Source organism: Sebastes umbrosus, chromosome 16 (genome assembly GCF_015220745.1).
Source record: "Sebastes umbrosus isolate fSebUmb1 chromosome 16, fSebUmb1.pri, whole genome shotgun sequence".
Lineage (NCBI taxonomy): Eukaryota > Metazoa > Chordata > Actinopteri > Perciformes > Sebastidae > Sebastes > Sebastes umbrosus.
The window spans coordinates 13,806,636-13,827,947 of NC_051284.1; the positions used below are offsets into that span (position 1 = coordinate 13,806,636).

The window sequence follows — 21,312 nt, forward strand, 5'->3', positions numbered from 1 at the left end:
CAACTTGATATTCTGAACCCGGGCAGTGTCGTCTCTATTTAATTTCAGTCCTTGAAATGAAGGAGGAAGTTGGGTTATCTACCTATCAATACAAACATCAGCATCTCACATTAGTTTCTCATTTCTAGCTTGCAAAGTGGAAATCTACATGAAACTTTCTTGCTGACAGTTTTCAGAGCCACAGTAAAACAGCCCGTCCACCTCTGACTCAATGTCAAGTGAGAAATAGGTCATTATGAAATGAACGAGAGATTAAAGGACCTGATTAAATCTCCACCCGAGCCATCACTCAACATAATGAGCACTTCAATAAAATATGGATATGCCAATAAAATATGTATACTTCCAGCACTCCCCAGTGTTAAACTGACTCAACTTCTGTCTGTGTCCAGCATCTCTCAGCTGTCACAGTTAGTTTGTCACAGTCCTCATAAATATGTTTAGTGGGTTCATAGGCCAATATTTTGCATTCATTCACATGCATGAATGTTCAATTTATAATTCAGACCAATATAAGAAAAAAAAACAACAGCTACTCTGTGGTTTAGTGTGCTTTGATGGTGGTTGTTACGTTCTCATTAGGCCTACATCCTGCCGATAGCCTCCATTTCTCTCTTGATGCCAAAAATAAACAACTGACACGACAGTGGCGGTGACAAATCCAGCCTTGAACTCCTAAAAAAAAAAGAGTCCACAAATACTGCATTTCATATGAATTATGCATAGCGAGGCATATATTATTCAGCTTAACAAGGGAAAGCAATGTCAATGTTGTCAAGTACCATCCATAGTCAGATCAGCTTGTGGAGAAGCTTTCATTCTTACAATGGACATATTTTTCTCACACGGTGTCATTTTTCAGCAACTGTCATGTTGATCTTACCGCCTGTTTCATGGTTTTATATTAACTGAATTGTTGAGGAGCATGGGGATATTGCTGCCATGAAATAAGAGAACATCATGACCATGTTGGGATGAAAAATAGGACCTACTGCTTTTCAGGAGGATCACTCTATTGCAGCAGACAGCTGTCCGGGGATAAATGACCAAACTAATATGGCAGAGCAGACCGGTCATTTAAACAGCCTCGGACAGATACAGAATTCTTTCTTCATCTTACATCCTGCTGATTACTTCTCTCCCAAGGGTTACACGTGTGAGCATTGATTCTCTTAAAAGGCTGTCCAAGTCAACACATATCCTGCGGAGCAGTTGTGAGCGGCCATTGACATGGACACCGATCGTGTGGCAGGGCATCATAGATTTCTGCCGTGCTTTAATTATGTCCGGATTGGTCCTTCAGCATGGAAAGACTTGCAACTCCTGTGGGTCCATTAGTGGCTTTTGAAAATGAGAGGCAGGATGGCACACAAATGAGTAGTCCTTCCTGACCTTTTGACACCCACAGGAATCCCACGGTGTCTTGTATTGTTTATTAGAAACAACATCAGCCACCGTGGCAGTGTGCACTAAAAATAGCTTTTTAAATAAGGGCACAAGCGGCAGCCTGCCAAGGCTCAGATAATAAACTCACCTGAAATTACAGCTCAGAGAAGGACATTAAAGAGGAACATTAGGGAATGTGTGGCTATTGATTCAAATCATAGGGGGAAGCAGAAGAGGAGAGTTTTACGGTGCATACATAATGCAAGCTTCATGAAAAGAAATAATTAGTTTTACAGTTTTTGTTTCTGCAGAATATAGTTTTCAAACACATTACACTGCAGAGTATTATGCAATCTACTACAATCATTCCATCAGCATTTTAGTTTTATTGTTCACAAAGTATGAAATGATTTTGTGCACGACAAAAACTGATAAAGAATATCTGGACCAGCCTTATTTTCACAGCAGCAGAACGCACAAAGGCAATCGACTTTCGTAAATAAACCACAATCTTTGTGCCAGCACTGCAATAGGGCTGGGGAGCTCAGCCGGCGAAGATTACAGTTAAGACAAAGCAATCTGTGTTTAAACTTTAAACATGGGCTACATTTAAACTGCTCTGGTAAGGGCATAGTCTCCTTAAACCTGCAATAACATGTTTTTTTGGCTACTTAGAGGCAGCGGGCACAAGCTGTGTGAACACAATACTGATATATAAAGTTGTTGTGGCTAATATGTTAGCAAACACCTGCCTATTTACACATTACACACACCCCCTCATGTCGTATTCACGACCTTGGAAGTGGAAAGTTTCTGAAATTTCCGAGTTCACGACTCATGTACACGACTTCCCATGTTGTAAACACGAGTTCACGAGTTCCATTTGAAGGTGCTCCATACAGAATTCAGAGCATTTCTGTTGCCTCCATACGGCTCTCAACACGGAGATGGCTGAGCAGGCAGCTAGCAGATAATGGTGCTAACAGCACAAACAGTGCAAACAAAGGCAACAGTGTTGACAGAGCTAACAGTGTTCACCTGAGGGGGAACCGGAGGGTGGGTGCTATGCCTCCGCGACGATGCTGTGAGTCGGGATGGCGTTATCAGCAGTAACCGCCGTATGAGTACAGTACAGAGCAGCGCCCATTAGCTAACCAGTGGGGCACAACCAGTGTTGCCAGGTCAGATTTCCAACCCAATCACAACCTAAAACCTGCCCAATTCAATAAAAAGTGGCCAACATCTAACAATGCCAGAAACCTGTGTAAAACTGTAAAACCATTACATGCACAATAGAAAACACATCATAAGCATACAAAGCTTCATATCTGCATCAAATAACCAAAGACATAATTATAGATAAATAAACTATCGCAACCCACAATACAATACAATACACAAATTGCTGTGTCAATGTTGAAGAGCGAAAACAGAGCAGGTGACGTAGTATATCGAGCAACCGTTAATGAAAGTTATGTGGATTGATAACGTTATTGGTATAATAATGAGTATAATAAGCAAGAAAGTCCACTACGGGCGGGCGGGCAGGTGGAAAGGTGGATGGGTCCAACAAACACAGGATTTTCCCCCAGGAGACCGCTGTTCGTGTCCCGTGTGAAACATAGTTATTTTAAGCCAAACCCATTATGTTTTTGTTTTTTACTAAACCTAACTAAGTAGTTTTGTTGCGTTTTTGTTTCGTTTCAATTTACAACGTTAACCTCGTGTTCAAAACTGTTTAAAACTGCAAACGTAATCTGTGACAAATTACCTTCCAAATATAACTGAGCATGCAGTTTATATGGGAACATAACTTTGGAGGAGACAGGGTTGACTTAGGGGAACTGCAGAGCTGATCATTCTTTATGGGTTTGTCACTAAAAGCGACTCCTTTCACATTACGCGTCGTAATTTAATAAATTGTAAAAAATGTTGATAGTAGGCACTTAGTGGTGCAGTGGTGCATCCTCCAACAGGCTCTTGTTTATGTGTACGTGTCTGTGGTTTGGAGGTGGTGGTAGGGGGTACCAGTGACAGGTGCAGACTCCAGGTAACTGACATGATGCAAAGAGACAGGGCGATGAGTCACCCCGGCCCTCAGCGAGCTCCCCTGCTTAACCTGCAGCAGCTCCTATACGATTACCTATTTATAACCCGTCCACAGCAGAGCCCCACAACCACAGACGGAAAGGGTAAATCTGGCTTCGTCCGTGCTCTGTTTTGCTCAGAACATTGAAGGCATAACGCTAAATCCTCTGCTATTTAATAGATACTTTAATAGGTATAATGGAAAAATCTTAAAGCAGAGAGCTCCAACATATGCAGGCCGGTCCCATGATACATCAGGGAAGGCAGCTCCGGCAGGGTTTGGCACAGTTAATTGTTAATTCTTCCTTTTGGACTGATGGGATCGACTGTGAGTAAAAGCACATCCCTGCAAGTGGTGCAGCAGACTGTCATGCCTGGCTGACTCATCACCTGGTACACCTACATACACTCTCCACACACTCTCCACAGGATTAATGTGTGTTCATTAGCACTATTAATGTTTCAAATGGTAATCGTCTGAGGTATTATTTCTTTATAAAATCCTCAATCCCCTTAAAGAGGGACAGGGTGTCAAATCAATAACACAAACAATGTACACAGCTAGTATATATTTTCTTTTTACAGCTAGGACTTCTGGCACAGCATCCCTACATTAGAGGGAATCCATCATATTAATGATCCCAAGGCCACTTCATTATTCACAGAGAAGCAGCTCGCCTGTCCAAATAAATTATCATTGGTGTTCCATTAATGGAAGTTTTCAAATCTCGCCACGGAGGATGCCATTAATCTGCACACAGCGTTTCTCTAGAGTGGAACGACGTGTGAAGATGAGAAGCTCCCCACTGTCCTCGTTCACTTTGCTTCTGTGGGAGGAAGCCCAATTATGATTGACGTTAACCACTGCGGTTCCAGGCCGGATCGGCTCCCAAGTTGCACACTTTGCATTTTCCATGCTACTGCTGAAGGGATGTGTGTTTATAGGTGAAGGGGAGAGTTACAAAGTGGTGCTTTCTGTCTGAGACTCCGACCTCTCCCCCTCCTGATGGAGCGCTTTCAGCTAATTCGACACATATTGCATTTGTGTGTTAGATAATTGCCAAGCCAAAAAGCCTCCGCCAGTCCCTCGGGACTCCCCCCACGCATCCACCCGCCCCTCGTACCCACCGACACACAGACGTGGGCCAACTTCCAGACACATACTGTTAATATTCTGATTGGACATTTGTAGAAGAACCTTGAAAAGTCACACACTGTGCAACTTTCTAACACTTTAATGGAATTGCTTCTCATAATGTTGGCATTCGCAGACTATTATGTTTTTCATTATGACAACCTACTGTAGGAGTCAAACTCATTTTCATTTTCTCTGGATGTAAGAGGGCAATAAATCTGTTTCCTTTAATGCTGTACAGATCGCCTGTCAGACCTTAACAAATAATTAAAGTGAAGCTGTGTAATATGGCTCTCTGAATTTAATTCTGTGGGAGCCAGATAGCAGCGGCGTTTATGGTAAACAAACTGAGCTTTAGAAAAGAGCTTTTGTCGCCTCTTAAGCTCAATTTGCTCCTTTGGAACAAATATCCACTGCCTGAAGGCGTTCAGCTGGATCTGTTATTTATTTCCCCACCTACCTACTATCGTATTAATCACCAACTCAAATTTACATACTCTCCCTCTGCCCACAACAAGACATGACGCTGTCATCCGCTTCCTGGCCAGCTCATTGTACCGAGTCAGGTGGTGAATATGAGGCAGTATTTAGTCGTGGCTTTCTGCCCTACTGAGGGATTTCAGTTCAAGGCTTGCAGCATGCCTCCAGGTCTGGAAGGAGCTCCAGCCTCTGTTCCTGCCAAAACCCAACCCCCTCCTGCTCATGCACCTGAACCTGCCTGACGCCGCAGGGCTTGAAGTCCCACTGTTTTCAGCAAACTGACCTCTTTGGCCAACACCTGATGTCTGCAATGAACACCAGCAGCAGAAAAATAGATTATTTGATGAAAATAACCACAAGTTAGGCCGCAATCTCCGGTCTGAGAAGTGAAGCCATTGCAGAAGTGCCTTAAACTTGGATTCTTTCTAACAGCCAGCAGGGGGTGACTCCTCTGGCTGCAAAAAGACGTCTGATTGTATGAGAAAATGACCCCACTTTTATCTATTACCTCAGTAAACATTGTAAACATGAGTTTATGGTCTCAATCGCTAGTTTCAAGTCTTCTTCAATACAGCATGATGTTCAATTAGTATATTATGGTCCCATTTAGAGTCAAATAGACCATAAGGCAGGGTATGCTTTAGGGCGTGGCTACCTTGTGATTGACAGGTCGCTACCACGGCGTTGTCCGGTCTGGGAGTTGTCCGTGTTTTCATCTTAGAACTTCAACCCTTTCACAGTGTGTTTTCAGTTCAAGAAAGTTAATTATAACCTTTTTGGTCTACTACAAAATTCAGCATTCGGTTGTACTTAGCTCCACCCTCTCGTGTCACATCTGGTTGCAACAAAACAAGAAGACGATGGCCAAAAAAGAAGATGGCAACGGCCAAAAACCAAGATGGAGATGGCCATAAAACAAGATGGGCAACGGCCACAAACCAAGATGGCAATGGCCAAAAAACAAGATGGCAACGGCCAAAAACCAAGATGCGACGGCCAAAAGCCAAGATCGTTACAACCAAAAATCAAGATGCTGACAGCAAAAATGCTGAACTCAAGGCTTTCAAAACACAAGTCCATGAACCAATGGGTGACTACGTCCACTTCTTATAAACAGTCTAAGCCACATATGTAAGAATTGATTGACTCCTTTTGATATGAAACAGATACAAAATTGGTTTGAAATTGTGCTGTAAATATGCAAATGTGTCTAAACTGGGCTGCAAATGTGAACTTCCAAGTATCCAGACAGGTTTAATTGTGTATTTTTGCTCTGTTTTCATCAGTCCCGTGGGCTGTTTCAGTGGTCAGAGGTGCTCTACTGGCATACGCCTTGTTAAAGCGTTTAATCAAACAGGAAATAATGCACAGTACGGTCATGTGGGAAAAGCTGCTTAAACCTCCCCTTTCTTTGCAAAAGCCGGCTAGGCCAGATCAAATTAAGTGGTTTGATACTTTCTCTGCCAATCGGATTAGGGTGATTAATTCCCAAAAGTGTTTACGCGATTAAAGCCGGTTAATGGGCCCCGGGAAAGTTCACGGTGTCAAGAGTTGGCAGCGATATCAAACAGGGGTGGAGGGGAAGTCAGTAAGTGGTAACTGTAAGAACGTTTTCTGCTTTAGTGTTGCTCTTTGTCAGTCTAGAGCACGTGAATACCTGCGTATAATAATCTTTTTGTTTCTCGGAATTACAAGGCTCAGAGGAGAAAACGCTTGACAAATTGTGCATCTGCTATGTAGTGACACAGTGCCTAAATATAGAGTGGAAAATGGAGCAGAAGAAAAGGGGCACAGTGAGGACCATCAATATTCACAGTCCATCCACAGAAGCCTGGTCCAAGGAGAAATCTGCTCTTTTCACAAATTATGCTTAATGTGGCACCACTGGGTTAAACTGGTTTTACCTGCATGACGCCACATTTTAGATTTGGATGTGTTGCGGATGTCTCCTGTGCCGGTTTGACACAGATCTTCATTAGAAAATGTTTCTCTGAATCCTGCGGTGAAGGCTGATGGAGACAGAAGAATAATGGATAAACAGGTTCAGATTCTGGTCCCCCCCCACCCCCCCTCACCCCTTCGCCCCCTCTTCTAATATACTCGTCTCCTGAGGGAGAGGTATCCATCAGGGGACGGCCGAGCCGTTATGCCACGTCGCCTCGCGCATGTGAACACAAGGTGACTCTAGGAGACGACGCTGCTCATGTGTGCCCCGTCTTATAAATGCAGCTCCATGTTTCCCCCATAAAGTGTCCATCAGCACCTTAATGCAACTCCCAGTGAAAGTGACAGAGCCTGGGCTTGCACATTATTAACTCCAGACATTTTTATGAGCCTGTGGAACAGAGTGCTCCTTCTGAATAAGATATGTGTCCAGTGTTCAGTGGCTGTATATCAGTCTTTTACTTTTTGGCATAGCGTTACAGCCTCTGATAAGCACTGTTTTTGGTATGTTTTTGACTAAACCGCAGACGGCGTCACTGTAAATACTGTAGTTATGTCATTATTATTCTCCAGTCGGATCAAAATAAATTAGGCTTAGTTTTGCTGTGTGGAATCTATTATGTCACCCATTTGCTTGCAAGGGAAATACATCCATATTAATGTTATGTAAACAGTGTTTACAATGATAAATTGTGGCATGGAATCATAAGCAGCTTAGCAGAGCGGGGTTAAAGGCACAACCAAATTGGCAGGCTCATGATAAATGCATGGGATTTGTCTAAAATATTAATCAAATATAAATGTGCAATGAATTTAATAGTGGCTTACTCCGGAGCTATGTTTGGATCCCATCAAAAGTTGTGCATGTTGCAGAGACCATGGACAAGGAAATGATGGTAAATTACAGCTGCAACAATTAAGCGATTCGTTGTCAACTATTGAATTAATCGCTAACTATTTCAATAATCGATCAATCGGTTTGAGTCCTTTTTTAAGAAAAAAAGTTGATTCCAGCTTCTTAAAATATTTTCTGGATTCTTTACTCCTCTATGACAGTAAACTGAATATCTTTGAGTTGTGGACAAAAAAAGAAATTTGAGGACGTCATCTTGCTTTGGGAAAAACTGATCGTTAATTGATCGGCATCTGAAATTTCATAGACCAAGCAACTAATCGATTGATCGAGAAAATAATCACCATATTAAATCAAAAATGAAAATAGGCCTAATCTGATTCCCGGGGCGCTGATTCCCGGGGCGCTGAATACCGACGCTTTGTCACAGCTGTCGGCATTCGATACCGCCACACGGGGCACCCTCAAGCGCCAGTATAACTATATCAAGTGGGAAAGTGCTGTGGTGACGTAGTTTAAAGAGCGAAAGAGACGTAGGCTACAAGGTGGGTGGATGGGCCCAACAACACATGGCTTTCATCCAGTTTCATCCATTTGTGCGTTAAGTTTCACTTTCATGTTACAATCAGCTGTTCGTTCGTGTCACATGTTCACAACGTCAAGTCAGATTTTCACTGTACAAACATAGTAATTTTAAGCCCAACCATGTTGTTTTTTCCTACACCTAAATTAGTGGTTTTATTGCCTAAACTTACGCAAGTGTTTTTGTTTAATTCACAACGTTAAGCACGTGTTTACTGGGACTGAATAGTGATAGATTCATCGACCTGCAGAGCCAGAGAGCACGGCCCCTGTATCCTGTACAGATTGAAAAGCTCCCTGAGGCAAATTGGTGACTTTGGGCTATACAATATAATTGACTTGACTTAACTTATATACAGTTTATGGTCCGTACGTCTAACTGTGGTTCTGGTACTGGCGCATGCGTACATCTAAAACGGAGTGTCTGCAGGGGCTCTCCGGCTCTGCAGGGCGATGATATTGAAAAGTGATGCAGAGGGTCTGACAAAGCGTCAGTATGTGTCGAGTTGGTATGATGTTGGCCTAATCGTTAGTTTTTAGTTTTTATTTATTTATTATTTTATTTAAAAAGGACCATGTACAGTTTAAAACATAAATGTCAAGCTTTGATGCACCGTACCAGATTATAGCTTTAAGCTAATTCACATCTGTAGTCCCTTGGCAGGTCAAAACAAAGAAACATACTACAGTCATACAAGAAAGAACATATAAAACGCACAATACACAGCTACACACAGTAGCACATCACAAAGTATGTTTGCCACCCTAAGGTAAATTGGCACATTTTCTGAAATAAAGAATAAACAATGAAATTATGTGCAGATTTGGGGAATCCTGAAATCCATGTAGCAGAAGGAGAGACCTTTATTATAAGGTTATAAATGTTCTGTGAAGACTTCCTGTTGTGTGTTTCCTACATTCAGTGGGCGTTCTCAGTGGGGAAGAATAACACTTAAACTGCTTACAATTAAGTTGTGCAAGAAATACAACAAGCAATGCAATTATTTCAGCACACTAATGTTATGAGGCTGCAAAGTGGGAATGCTGGCTCATGTGATCCAAACTATAAATACGCGTGGGGGGGCGCACATGAGACGTTGCAGCTCAGGCAGGTACTGTACAGTTTGGAAATGTCAAATCCGTGCTCTCTATTAGAGTTTACAGCGCGCATCTTGCAGCCAATCAGCTGGCCGGAGTCAGCTGAGCCTCTGGCGGAGTTGTTTTGGAGCTCAGTGGGATCCTGTGCGTAAAATCTACCTGTCAGACGGCAGAGAGCAGCGGCGGTGCCATGGAGAGCAAAGTCCAGACCTACACACACACGGAGTAACTTCCTTTTTAAACGGATGCCATATGTTTGCGCTGCGATGGCAGTTTTCCCAAAAACTGATGATGTGAAGTAGAAAGGTGGGTCCGTCCGTCTCCGTCGACTCAGTTTGCGCCGAGGAACGATGCTGAGCGAAGCCAAAGGAGGATTTTCCACCACAGGTAAGATGATTTTTTGGATGTTTAGCAAACTAGTATCCCCAAAAAAATATGGTTCGCCTATTATTCCAAGGTAGATATGATATCCCTCTATAATACAGACGAGCAAACCAGTGAAGAAATGTAAAGATTTCCCTCCTGATCAGCTATTTGTAAATTATTTGCAATTTTAAGAGGGGAAAAAAAGGTGTGATGTCTTCAAAATAATTAAATGTGTGTGTTTTTGGGTGACATATGTGAATAAACTGTAGTAAAAAGACAAAAGAAAGCAGAGAGAGGATCATGATGATTAATAATTGTGGAGTCTAAGCACACTCTCACATGTCCTAAGTGCACATCTTCATGGTGCCAGATGAATTATTTGTGCATTTGTGCTTTTGTAGTCTAATGTAGTGTGTAATGGAATTCCCTGTTATGTGGAGAGTGGCTGCAGCCTCACAAGCATGATGTGAGAATGGAGACCAGCAGGATAACAGTGTTGAAGAGTCTTTGGTTTGTGTGTGTGTGGGCTCCGATTCAGCCACTGGCCCACATTATTCACGCTCCTCCACGCTGAACAGCTCTGAAACCTACTGTGACTGCATGAGCTTTTGTTCGCTAGGGGGTCACAGAGGCCAAAAGGGTCTGCTGCAGATCTACATGTCTTCTCTGCGGGCCACAAAATCATTGCATATGTAGAAAATATATGCAAGCAAGTACAATACTCTGGGGTTCCTATTTTATAGTGTTTGTTGAGACTGTCAGAGGCTTTGATATGAGTATTGAGGCTTTAGTTTGTACAGTAATGTTGTTGCACTCGATGGCATTTCATTTTGGGGTGTTATTTTGTCCAGCCCAGGTTGTTTGTGTCCACGTCTGTGCGACTCAATCCCCTCCCAAACCTCATAAATCAAGACCTGCCATACCTCTTTTTTTTTCTCGAATGTGTCGAAAACCTCTACATTTTCTCGTGTATTTCCACCCCTTGGCTCATTTCTCACTACAGTACTTTCAACAAAAAAATTACTTGATTTGCTACTTTCTATAATACCAAAATAAGGTGCAGTTGCCTCTGTGGCTTTTATCTTATGTCAGTGTAACAATTAATTTGATGGATGAGGTCTTTGTTGTCCATAAGGGACTGATCGTTGCAAAACAAAGTATTTGCTTACTCAAATCTGGACGTGCTCAGATCACACAGCCTCTCATTGGCTGACGTGTTGCCTTAGTGACGGCCTGACAGTGTTACTATGTCGTTGTTTTTTTATTACATAAAGTTTTTTAATTGATCTTCCACTCATTTGAAAACATTCAGGAGGGCTCAGAGAGACCAGTTCACAGACGGTCAAAGTAATCAGTATGCAGTACAAAATACAGCACAGTTTCCTTGGTTTTCATATAGGCAGCCAGTGACATGTGGGAGATATTTTCTCCCTACATGTTTGTATGAATCTGAGGGTGTGAGATGCAACAGTTGAACATACAGCAGATGGTGATTTTATGAGCGCTTGTGAGAGGAATGCTGATTGCCAAGCGAGATGAAATATTTCTAGCACTGAATTCATGTCCTAGATTATTACATGCTGTCATTTATTGCTTTTACATTTTTGATTAATCCCACTTAATTGTAACTTTCCAGCTACCAGACTGGCAAATCTTTTTTGGACTTCACCCTCTGATCCACTAGACGTTTGAACCCGCCATCATGGAGAGCCTCAGCGAGCTCCAGAACCCCCTGCTAGACAAAACCAGCAGACAAGTGGTGCCCAACGACTACCAGGGTTACCAGTGTGACTACCCGAGCCAGCCGTACCAGGACAGCCTCATCGGCTACTACTACACCGGGACTAATGGCAAGCATAAGACTCAACAGTTCCTGGATGCCAAATCCCTGCATCTGGCCGTGGAGGCCTTCTACAGGCCCAACTTTATCCTGTACAAGGACGACGTGAGCCTCCATAGCAAGGACTCCAAGAGCGAGAGCTTTGAGACCACGTTCACAGAGAGCAAGGACACCGCGTTGGACGGAGTTTCCGTGGAAAACACTCTGGACAGCGTACAAGGAGAGAAGGACGCCAAGATCCAGACGGTGTCGTACGAAGTGGAGGAGGAGCAGGGTCCTGAGTACGAGGTCAGAGATCACACCAAAGAAAAATATGAATATGTTTTTATGCATATGTGGTTTGCAGTGCTTTAATGGCATTTCATTTGGAAATGTAGGCAAAGAACGTATATTTTTTCAAAAAAATGACTTGCTCCCACACACACTTTTCTCTGCTTTATTAGTCAACGTTTCGGTCAACAAGGACCTTCATCAGGACATTAAGAAGATAAAATGGTGGTGTGTGTTCTTTTAAACACCACCAAATCAATGTGATTGGATGATTGGAAGTGTCTGCCATCCCTATTGGTTGAGGAATGGACATCATCACATATTCATTGCACCATGAAAAAAACAGGAAGGGAAGAGAAGAAAAATACATGTCAAACAAAGAACATCAAACATACATCACTACTGAAGGAAGATACTAATAATCTTACCATAAATTATCAGGGCACATGATCATAAGTATATAAAGTTACACATTAAAAACACTGCTTGGTCAATTTACTAACAGCAACTCAAACAACAAGATCAAAATGCCAAGCCATCATCATTACAATTAAGTAGAAGTTCTATATTTCACAGACATACACTCAAATCTAATTCATCATTGAGCCCAAAGTGGGTCCCAAAAGTTTGGAGCTCTGTTATCCAAAAGGCTTCTCGTTTGAGAAGAGCTTCCTTTAGATCACCGCCACGTCTAGACAAGATTACTTTTTCAATCCCACAGTAGCTGTAAACTGTGATTGGATGATTAGCCGGTTTGAAATGGACTGATATTGGGGTTATCTAAATTATTATTGCGGATAGCTGACCGGTGCTCTGCCATACAGACTTTTAATGCTCTTGTTGTCATTCCAACATAAGCCGCAGCTACATTTGATTAAATAGATGACTCCTGTTGTTGAGCATGTAATGACTCCACGTACTTTATACTTTTTTCCAGTGAAAGGATGCGAAAAGGTGTCACATTTAGTTATGGAGTTACATTGTGCACATCTCCCACACTTGTAATGACAATTGTAAAAGACAATTTAAAAGACAAACTGGTACACGCTGATTGTCTTTTTTAAAGACCTAAGACTAGTCTGACCCCTCAACCTGATGGCAATTACAAGTGTGGGAGATGTGCACAATGTAACTGCACAACTAAATGTGACATCTTGGAGTCATTACATGCTCAACAACAGGAGTCATTTATTTAATCAAATGTAGCTGCGCTAAGGCTTATGTTGGAATGACAACAAGAGCATTAAAAGTCTGTATGGCAGAGCACCGGTCAGCTATCCGCATTAATAATTTAGATAACCCAGAAGCAGTCCATTTTAAACAGGCTAATCAGCCAATCACAGCTTTCAGCTACTCTGGGATTGAAAAAGTAGTCTTGTCTAGACCTGGAGGTGATCTAAAGGAAGCTCTTCTTAAACGAGAAGCCTTTTGGATAACAGAGCTCCAAACTTTTGGGACCCACTTTAGGCTCAATGATGAATTAGATTTGTCTGTGATATATAGAACTTCTACTTAATTGTAATGATGATGACTTGGCATTTTGATCTTGTTGTTTGAGTTGCTGTTAGTAAATTGACCAAGCAGTGTTTTTAATGTGTAACTTTATATACTTATAATCATATGCCCTGATAATTTATGGTAAGATTATTAGTATCTTCCTTAAATAGTAATGTATGTTTGATGTTTTTTTTAGACATGTATTTTACTTCTCTTCCTGTTTTTTTCATGGCGCAATGGATATGTGATGATGTTACTTCCTCAACCAATAGGGATGGCAGACACTTCCAATCATCCAATCACATTGATTTGATGGTGTTTAAAAGAACACACACCACCATTTTATCTTTTTAATGTCCTGATGAAGGTCCTTGTTGACTGAAACGTTGACCAATAAAGCAGAGAAAAGTGTGTGCGGGAGCAAGTCATTTTTTTGAAAAAGTACATATTGGAGGGGATCTACTCCCAGCACCACAAACAATTTTGAGAATATGCATCTCCTTAAAGAACGTATATTGCCAAGAAGTGAAAGCCAATTGTTCGTTCCATTGCAACATCAGCGCCCAGCAGCAAAGCTACGCTTCTGCCATTTTGGACTGAAAGAGACTACCGGACGCCAATAAAATGTCCGCCTAAAAAGTGCCGTACTAAAGTAAAACAAAATTATTTCTATTCTATTGAACAATACAATATTATAAATATAAAAGCATTTTCAGTCCAAAATGCGGCAGCGGCTGTTGTAAAAAAAAAAAACACTGGAGTTTCGTCTCTTTGCTTTTATATTTTTTGATGTTGGAGCCTGATACACTGGGTCTCGCAATGTATCCTCATTCTTATTATATCTTATGAAAAGTTATTCCTCATTTTTCGTGCGTTTTGTGTCAATTGCTGCTTGTTACATGCATACAGTCTTTTCAAAATAAACTTCCATTTTCACAGGAACAACTTGGTTTGGTTTAGGAAACGATTGACTTGATTAGGTTTAGGCAAGAAAAATAGTTAGGTTTATGAAAAGATCAACTTAGGTTTGGGAAAAGATTGACTTGGTTAGGTTTAGGAAAAAAAAATGTAGTTAGCTTTAGGAAAAGATCGTGGTTGAGGTTAAAATAACACCAGAAGTTGCGTAACTTAAGTACGGAATGTACGTGACAAAAACTACTTTTGGTTTAAGAAAAGAACGTGTTAACGGGTTAAAAGAACTCCTGGGTCTCTACAAACAGTATATATTTCAATTGTAGCCTGATACATGATTATATAAGTTTCTCACTCCTGTTACAATCTATACGGGAATAATTACTGTAACTAAAGAGCAAATTGATGCAAGCAAGAGCCATTTGTAAGTGTTTGACAGAGTTATTAGAATATCGAGTTGCTAAATGAAATTAACTACGAGGCAACTCGTATTGTAACTGTCACGGCCATCTTTCAGCAGAGAGTGATTCATGGTGTGAATTTGTGATACTTATTATTTCATTTACCATTCTAATAGACTGCCAGTGTGATTCACGCCCATTTCTCTTCTCTAAATGGCCAATTTGCTGGAGTCTTTCAAATCCAGTACAGGATAATTGCATGCTTTTTTGTTTTATAATTACATTCTAAGAAAATTACATATCTGAGTTTATCTATCCAGGCTATTGTTCTTTTTTAAGATTATAACTACACTCTCCAAAGAAAAGCATGACAGCTAAAAGAGCAAAGTCTTTTCAGAAGTGGTGAAAATCTAATTTCATCCAGGGGACGCTTGTGAAGTACCCAGGAGCTCTGAGCTGGCAGAGGAAGAAATATAGCCCCCCTAACTGGGCTGATGATCGCGCCAGCTCTTGTCACTCGGAGGCCTGGCAGATAGATAGAGACATGGCGGCGACCGCCATTACTGCCATAAGTAATGCCGTGCTGTGAGGGCATTAAGCGGGACGCCACTGATGCTCTGCTGTCGGAGCAGGTGAGCCCGGAGCTAAAGTTATTCCATGTCAATTCAGAAGAGCAAATGAACCTGATGAACAGAGCTCAGATAGAAGTTGGGTTTCCAGCTGGAATATATGAGACATTTTGCTCAGCACCTGCGTTTCTTTACTCTCCCTTCCTGCGTGTCCGTGTGTGTTTGTGCTATTCATGTGAATCATGAAAACACACACAGAAACAGTGCCAGATGTGTGTTGATGCATAGAAGTCAAAATCAAACACTCATCAGAGTGGTGGTTCCCAACTCATTTTCCCCTACTTGTATCTAAGAAAAGCTGAACCCCTCCCCCCCATATTTTCTAACATCATGCCCTAAAAGAAAATACAAATCCTTGAACAAAATCCTCAATTTCAGTAAGGTGATTCAGCATATTAAATGAGTTCTGATCTGAATCTGATTTTAATAAATCAACTTCCTTTAATGAATATAACTCATCAGTGCATCCCTATTACTACTACTATTTTTGACTACAATGAAAATTTTGCTTTTGAAAGGCTAAACACCAACAAATATGGATTGAAACTGAATATTTCGTTAGATAAAAACATGTTGTGAATTTTGGAGTTATTGGAAATGTTTGGATCACATGAGTCAGAAACAACCCTACGCACCTGCCACTGGAATCTAATTCTACAAATTGCATGATACTAATAATATTAGTGGAGCCTGATCGTTACTTTACTGCCTGATCAACTGTGCAGAAATAAAGACCAACTAAGAAACAATGGCCAACTAAGTAGCAAAAAAAGCTTTTATGGAAATTATCCAGTAAGTGTGATATTACAGTTTTGGTTATCCATCCATCCATCCATCCATTATCTGTAACCGCTTATCCTAGTCAGGGTTGCGCGGGGGGGATAGATTCACGCTCACATTCACACCTACGGGTAATTGAGAGTCAACAATTAACCTAACCTGCATGTCTTTGGACTGTGGGAGGAAACCAGAGAACCCGGAGAACACCCACGCTAACACGGGAGAACATGCAAACTCCACAGAGAAGGGCCCCAAGTCGGATTCAAACCTGTGACCCCCTTACAGTTTTGGTTGTACATGTGCAAATGTAATTTTGACAACCTCAGAGCAGACAAATCCTGGCGCACCCCCTGTGATCTTTGGTCGGGACCCCAGGTTGGGAACCACTGACTCAACTATGGAGACTACAAATAAGAAGGTGAGAGCAGAGCTGGTGAAGGCTGCATACACATGCTAAAAGTCCAGGATATATTCTGCATTCAGTTTCCCATAATAATACAACCGTATTGGTACCGTAATAGTAACTCTACAGCTAGTTTTTGTCAGCAGATATTTGACATCTGTGTGACAGAGAAAATATAAATTGCAGGTAACAAAGTAACAAGAGCGTGTGGGTGATGCCACTGTGTTTGCCACAACTAACAGGGTGCAGGGGTCTGTGTGTGCCCTGTTGTAGAGTCGACTGTCCCCTCCAGACTCTAACGAGGCCTCGGAGAGCGCTGTGACAGGGTTGTTAAAGGCACTGTGCCTCTGCGGAGCCCCATCAGTTACACTGGCATCAGACCAGACTGGGAGTGTGTCCCCAGCCGGCCGGACTCGGTGTCAGGCAGGCTGTCAGTAGGACTGAATGCAACAGTCACTCACAACTGTTATCAGGTCTTGCTACAGAGATAAAAAGCAGATTACTGCTGTTTGTGGCCACTGGTTTATTCATGTGATGTCAGATTATGTTATGACCAGCTGCTGTTTTGATGGATCACACCCGGCTGTCCAGGTGGACACTGTTCATAAAGCAGATAACAGGGAGCTTCATAATCTCCTCTTGGCAAAGGTAGCTGAAACTGTTTGGATAGCGTAGCACTGCTATCCTCCGTTTCCCCGTTACATCTAAATAAGGTTTCTACACAGAAAAAAAAGCAAAAAATAATTACATTAGATCCTGTGGTTTAGTAAATCAGATGAGAAGCTAAGAAAGAAAATTGTGCACAACATGCTTAAAAACTTGGTCGTCAGCGCACAAGTGTGGTTCCTTTCTCCTCTGCCGGCCTCCCTGATTGTTCTTTAATTACCTCTAAAATGGCTGGTTCAGTTCCTGCCTTACATATTGATTTTTCATTTTGTGCCTTCCTTTTCCCCGCTTTGATTGATCCCTGCAGGCTAACAAATGAAATCTGCTTCTTATGGGGGCTATTTATTTAGACAAACATCCACTCCCTCTCTGGGACAGCTGAGAGAAGTACGGCGACGTCCTCTTAAAGGTCACCCATGCAGTCACGTCGCTGTCCTTGCTGCAGGCGCGATGTGGCAATGCAGTCTGAGTGGCGTTCGAATCTATCATTCATTAACCCAGTCAGCTCTTGTGGCCCTAAGTTGGAGTTTATTGAGAGCCTGTTGAACACTCGCTGCCTTGTAAGACGTTGGGTGTGTTGAGGAGAGATGGTGGGGGTCTCTCCTGCTGTAGAAGCAATTTAGCACCCAAATGACACTGTCTTCTTGCTGTTTCCCCTGTCACCTCGCAATGATGGAACAATCCGTTAATCCTGTGCTATCTGTCAGGCCGCTCATGGGTGTTGACAGAGGCACCAAATCCGTTCTGGCTGGCTGAGCACATCCTGTTCTGGGTGGTGGTGGAACAAGGGCAGATACACTGGCCCGTGTTGTCAAGCAACACCACTCTGAAGATGTCCAAAGATGTACACCTGACTATCTACACGTCAACCTTACCCCATTATTATTTAGGTGTCAGTCTCTAGATCACTGCGCTCACCTTCTGTCTCATTTCGTCTCACTTAGTAGTACAAGCAGTCATGTAAAATAAAAATGCATCATCCTCTCCTTTTCTGACATTTAATTATTCTTCATCAACCCGCTGTCTTTCAGAGTGACAGCTCCAGCGACAGCGAGAGTGAGGACAACTTCATCGTGCTGCCCCCCCGGGACTACCTGGGCCTCGCCATCTTCTCCATGCTCTGCTGCTTCTGGCCCTTGGGCATCATTGCCTTTTACTACTCTCACAAGGTAAAGGCCCAGAGACCTCAAACCCGTCGTTAAGTCTGATTACACTAGTGTTCTATTTTAAGGTCAGCGAGCACAAGCACTCAGACAAGTGCTACCGCAGCCTATTTTCCACCCTGTGACCCTCCTTGCAGTTGTTTCAGATGATCGACTATGTAAATTCAGCAGGTTCGGACCACTTGTCAGTCCTCTATTCACTATAGGAAACCATTAACATTGAGATTTTGGTCCGCAGTGTGTTCTGTGTGAGCAGAGCACTGCAATAATTCAAGTTTATCCATCGCTGAGACCTGAGTCTAATGTCAGTGTCTTTCTGGTCCGAAAAGATTAGGCTCACGTCCTGCAAAGCACAGCATATCTTAATGGTTTTGCGGCATCTTCCGCAATAATTGCAGAGATAATTATACCGGAGCAGAAAATAATGTGTCACAAAAATAAATAAAGGCCGGGCTCATTTTTTGATAGGAAACCAAAATAACCAAAACACATTTGTCACCGTCAGAGGGATAATGACCTAATTGCCATGGAAACTAATGGCTCCCCGAGAGCATTTCTTGTTTTCTCTCTTTTAACTGTGGCTCAACACCTACTCATACACTCGGTGCTGATGAGTAATACACCGGCTCATTTCACTCTGCTTTGTTTTGTCAGACAGGCAAGGCCATCGCTAAGGGAGACTTCTCCAGAGCAGGAATGAGCTCCAGAAGAGCCCTATTCCTGGCTGCACTTTCCATCACCATTGGAACAGGGATGTATGTGGGGGTGGTTGTGGCCCTCATAGCCTACCTGTCCAAGCCTGGACACGTATAGTACTGGGACCGGTTTGCTTGGGGGGAAATATAGAGAAAGAGGAGGCAAGATGGGAGGAAGTGGAAAAGACGAGGTTGGACACCTCTCTTGTCTGTGCTGATGCCTGGCTGTGTGCGAAAAGAAGAAGCTTCAGAGAAAAGACTTAACCAGAAAGACAGAGAACAGAAGAAAAAAACTCTGTGGATGGAGTATTACTTGGACTGCATATTGATCCGGACTGAATCTTTATCTCTGGGATACACTCCCACCAAGGTATTCCACCACCACAGACTGAGAAGGATGACTACTCTTCCACAAAGACTGTGCTGTACTATTATGTTAGAAAAAAACCTGAGCTCATAGCAGTAAAGAACTACCTACCTTTTACCACATTAGTCATTTTATTTTACCTTTATAGTAGGTGTATTCTCTGCCAATACTATTGCAGATTGTGTATCGTCCACTTTGTAAATTCATTTCTTGGAAAAACAGTCAGCCAGTGGGCGTTTATGTGATTGTTTATTCAAGGAATGTACCGGAAATTGATCCAGTCGGTAAACAGAGAAGTGGACTCTGAATATAAAGAGAACAAAAGTGTACACAAAGTTGCTGAGCAGTGGTCAAGAGGGTTATTTGTGTTTATTGTGTACTGTAAATTTAGTCAATAAATACATTTGGCATGAATAATGAATGCCATGTCTCTCATCCTCTTATTCATTGTGAGTGTCTTAAACCAGGGATGCTTTTACTTTACGGGATACTTCTGCAGTTGGGGGTCTGTGGAAAGCTCAACTAATCAACTAAAAAATAAAATAGCAAAATAGGATTACAAAGATGCTGATATTTACTAATAATCTGCCCATGAACTGGAGTCACAAATTGACACCCTGTGTTGCAACTGAGAGTGTGTAAAAACCCATTAGCAAGCGAGTAGAGAAACAGTTACCTAAAACAGTTGAAATGCTATGTTGAATTTGCTAAAAGTAATGGATAATCAGTTTAAATAGTTAGCTAAAAGTGATCGATAAACAGTTTAACTAGTTAGCTAAAAGTAATGGATAAACAAGCTAAAAATAAGAATAAACAATTGAAAAAGATAAACTAAAAATAAGGAATAGACAGTTTAAATAGTTAGCTAAAAGTAAGGAATAAACAATTGAAATAATTAACTAAAAATAAGAATAAACAATTGAAAAAGTAAACTAAAAGTAGGGAATAAACAGTTTCAATATTTCGCTAAAAGTAAGGAATAAACAATTGAAAAAAGTAAACTAAAAGTAAGGGATAAATGGTTGAAATGTCCAAGTTTCTGCCTCAAAAGTAGCAACACAAACTTGAGCATATAACTTTACAGTAACACTTTAATTGTATGAAACATATTGTAACAACATCCATTTCTATATAGTTAATTGTGGTCCAGTAAGTTTGGAACATGATGGCCTGGGTCGATGAAGGGGTAATGGAGCTCAACTTAAAGGCTGCCATCACAGCACATCGGTCATCAAAGGTTTGGAACAGTGAACAAGGCATGAATTGTGTGGTTAGAGAAGCCTGTCACAGCGTATTGTCCACCACAGAGCATTATATTGACAATTTGCTATTGCTGGCACAGCCCTCTGTTGTACCTGGCATGGCTCTTCACCGTCTCTTGGCATCACTCACTGTCTAGCCTTGAGGTGACTTTACCTGCCAGAGTGCTGGTGAGTGTCAGCAACAATACCTGCTCTCTAAAGTCAGGATGTCAGAACAAAATGAGAGCAGCACTTTATTCCCCTCTAGGACTTGGTAGAACCATCAAACATGTCCCGTTCTCCTGCGCCACCTGCCATACCATCAGAACATAGGCCTCCAGAGCCAGAGTATCCTGAACCACTCAGTGCCCTTCAGCTCCAACTTGCAGACAGTGTTGATCACATACTGAGCTCAAGAAGCAGAGGAGAAAATATTCACCTATCTACCTTATCATTCACTGCAACAGGATGCATGGCGCAGATGGCAAGGTAAGCAAGTTTTACAGGAAAGCTTGC

General features: G+C 41.9%; 1 protein-coding gene and 1 long non-coding RNA gene across 4 annotated transcripts in view; one reads left to right on the forward strand and one right to left on the reverse strand.

The window, feature by feature from the left end:
* Positions 1–21,312, reverse strand: part of LOC119474323 — a 58,140-nt gene that overhangs the window by 29,222 nt on the left and 7,606 nt on the right. The gene's annotated exons all lie outside the window — the stretch shown is intronic.
* On the forward strand, positions 9,573–19,976 carry LOC119474322 (synapse differentiation-inducing gene protein 1-like). 2 transcript variants are annotated; one of them, XM_037746293.1, is made up of 4 exons: positions 9,573–9,953; positions 11,569–12,060; positions 18,362–18,499; positions 19,152–19,976. In XM_037746293.1, the coding sequence occupies exons 2-4, from the start codon at positions 11,635–11,637 to the stop codon at positions 19,191–19,193; spliced, it is 606 nt and encodes a 201-aa protein (XP_037602221.1). In that variant the 5' UTR covers positions 9,573–9,953; positions 11,569–11,634; the 3' UTR covers positions 19,194–19,976. The 2 variants fall into 2 exon arrangements, with proteins under 2 accessions (XP_037602221.1, XP_037602220.1); XM_037746292.1 differs by having other exon boundaries at positions 9,586–9,953; positions 19,148–19,976.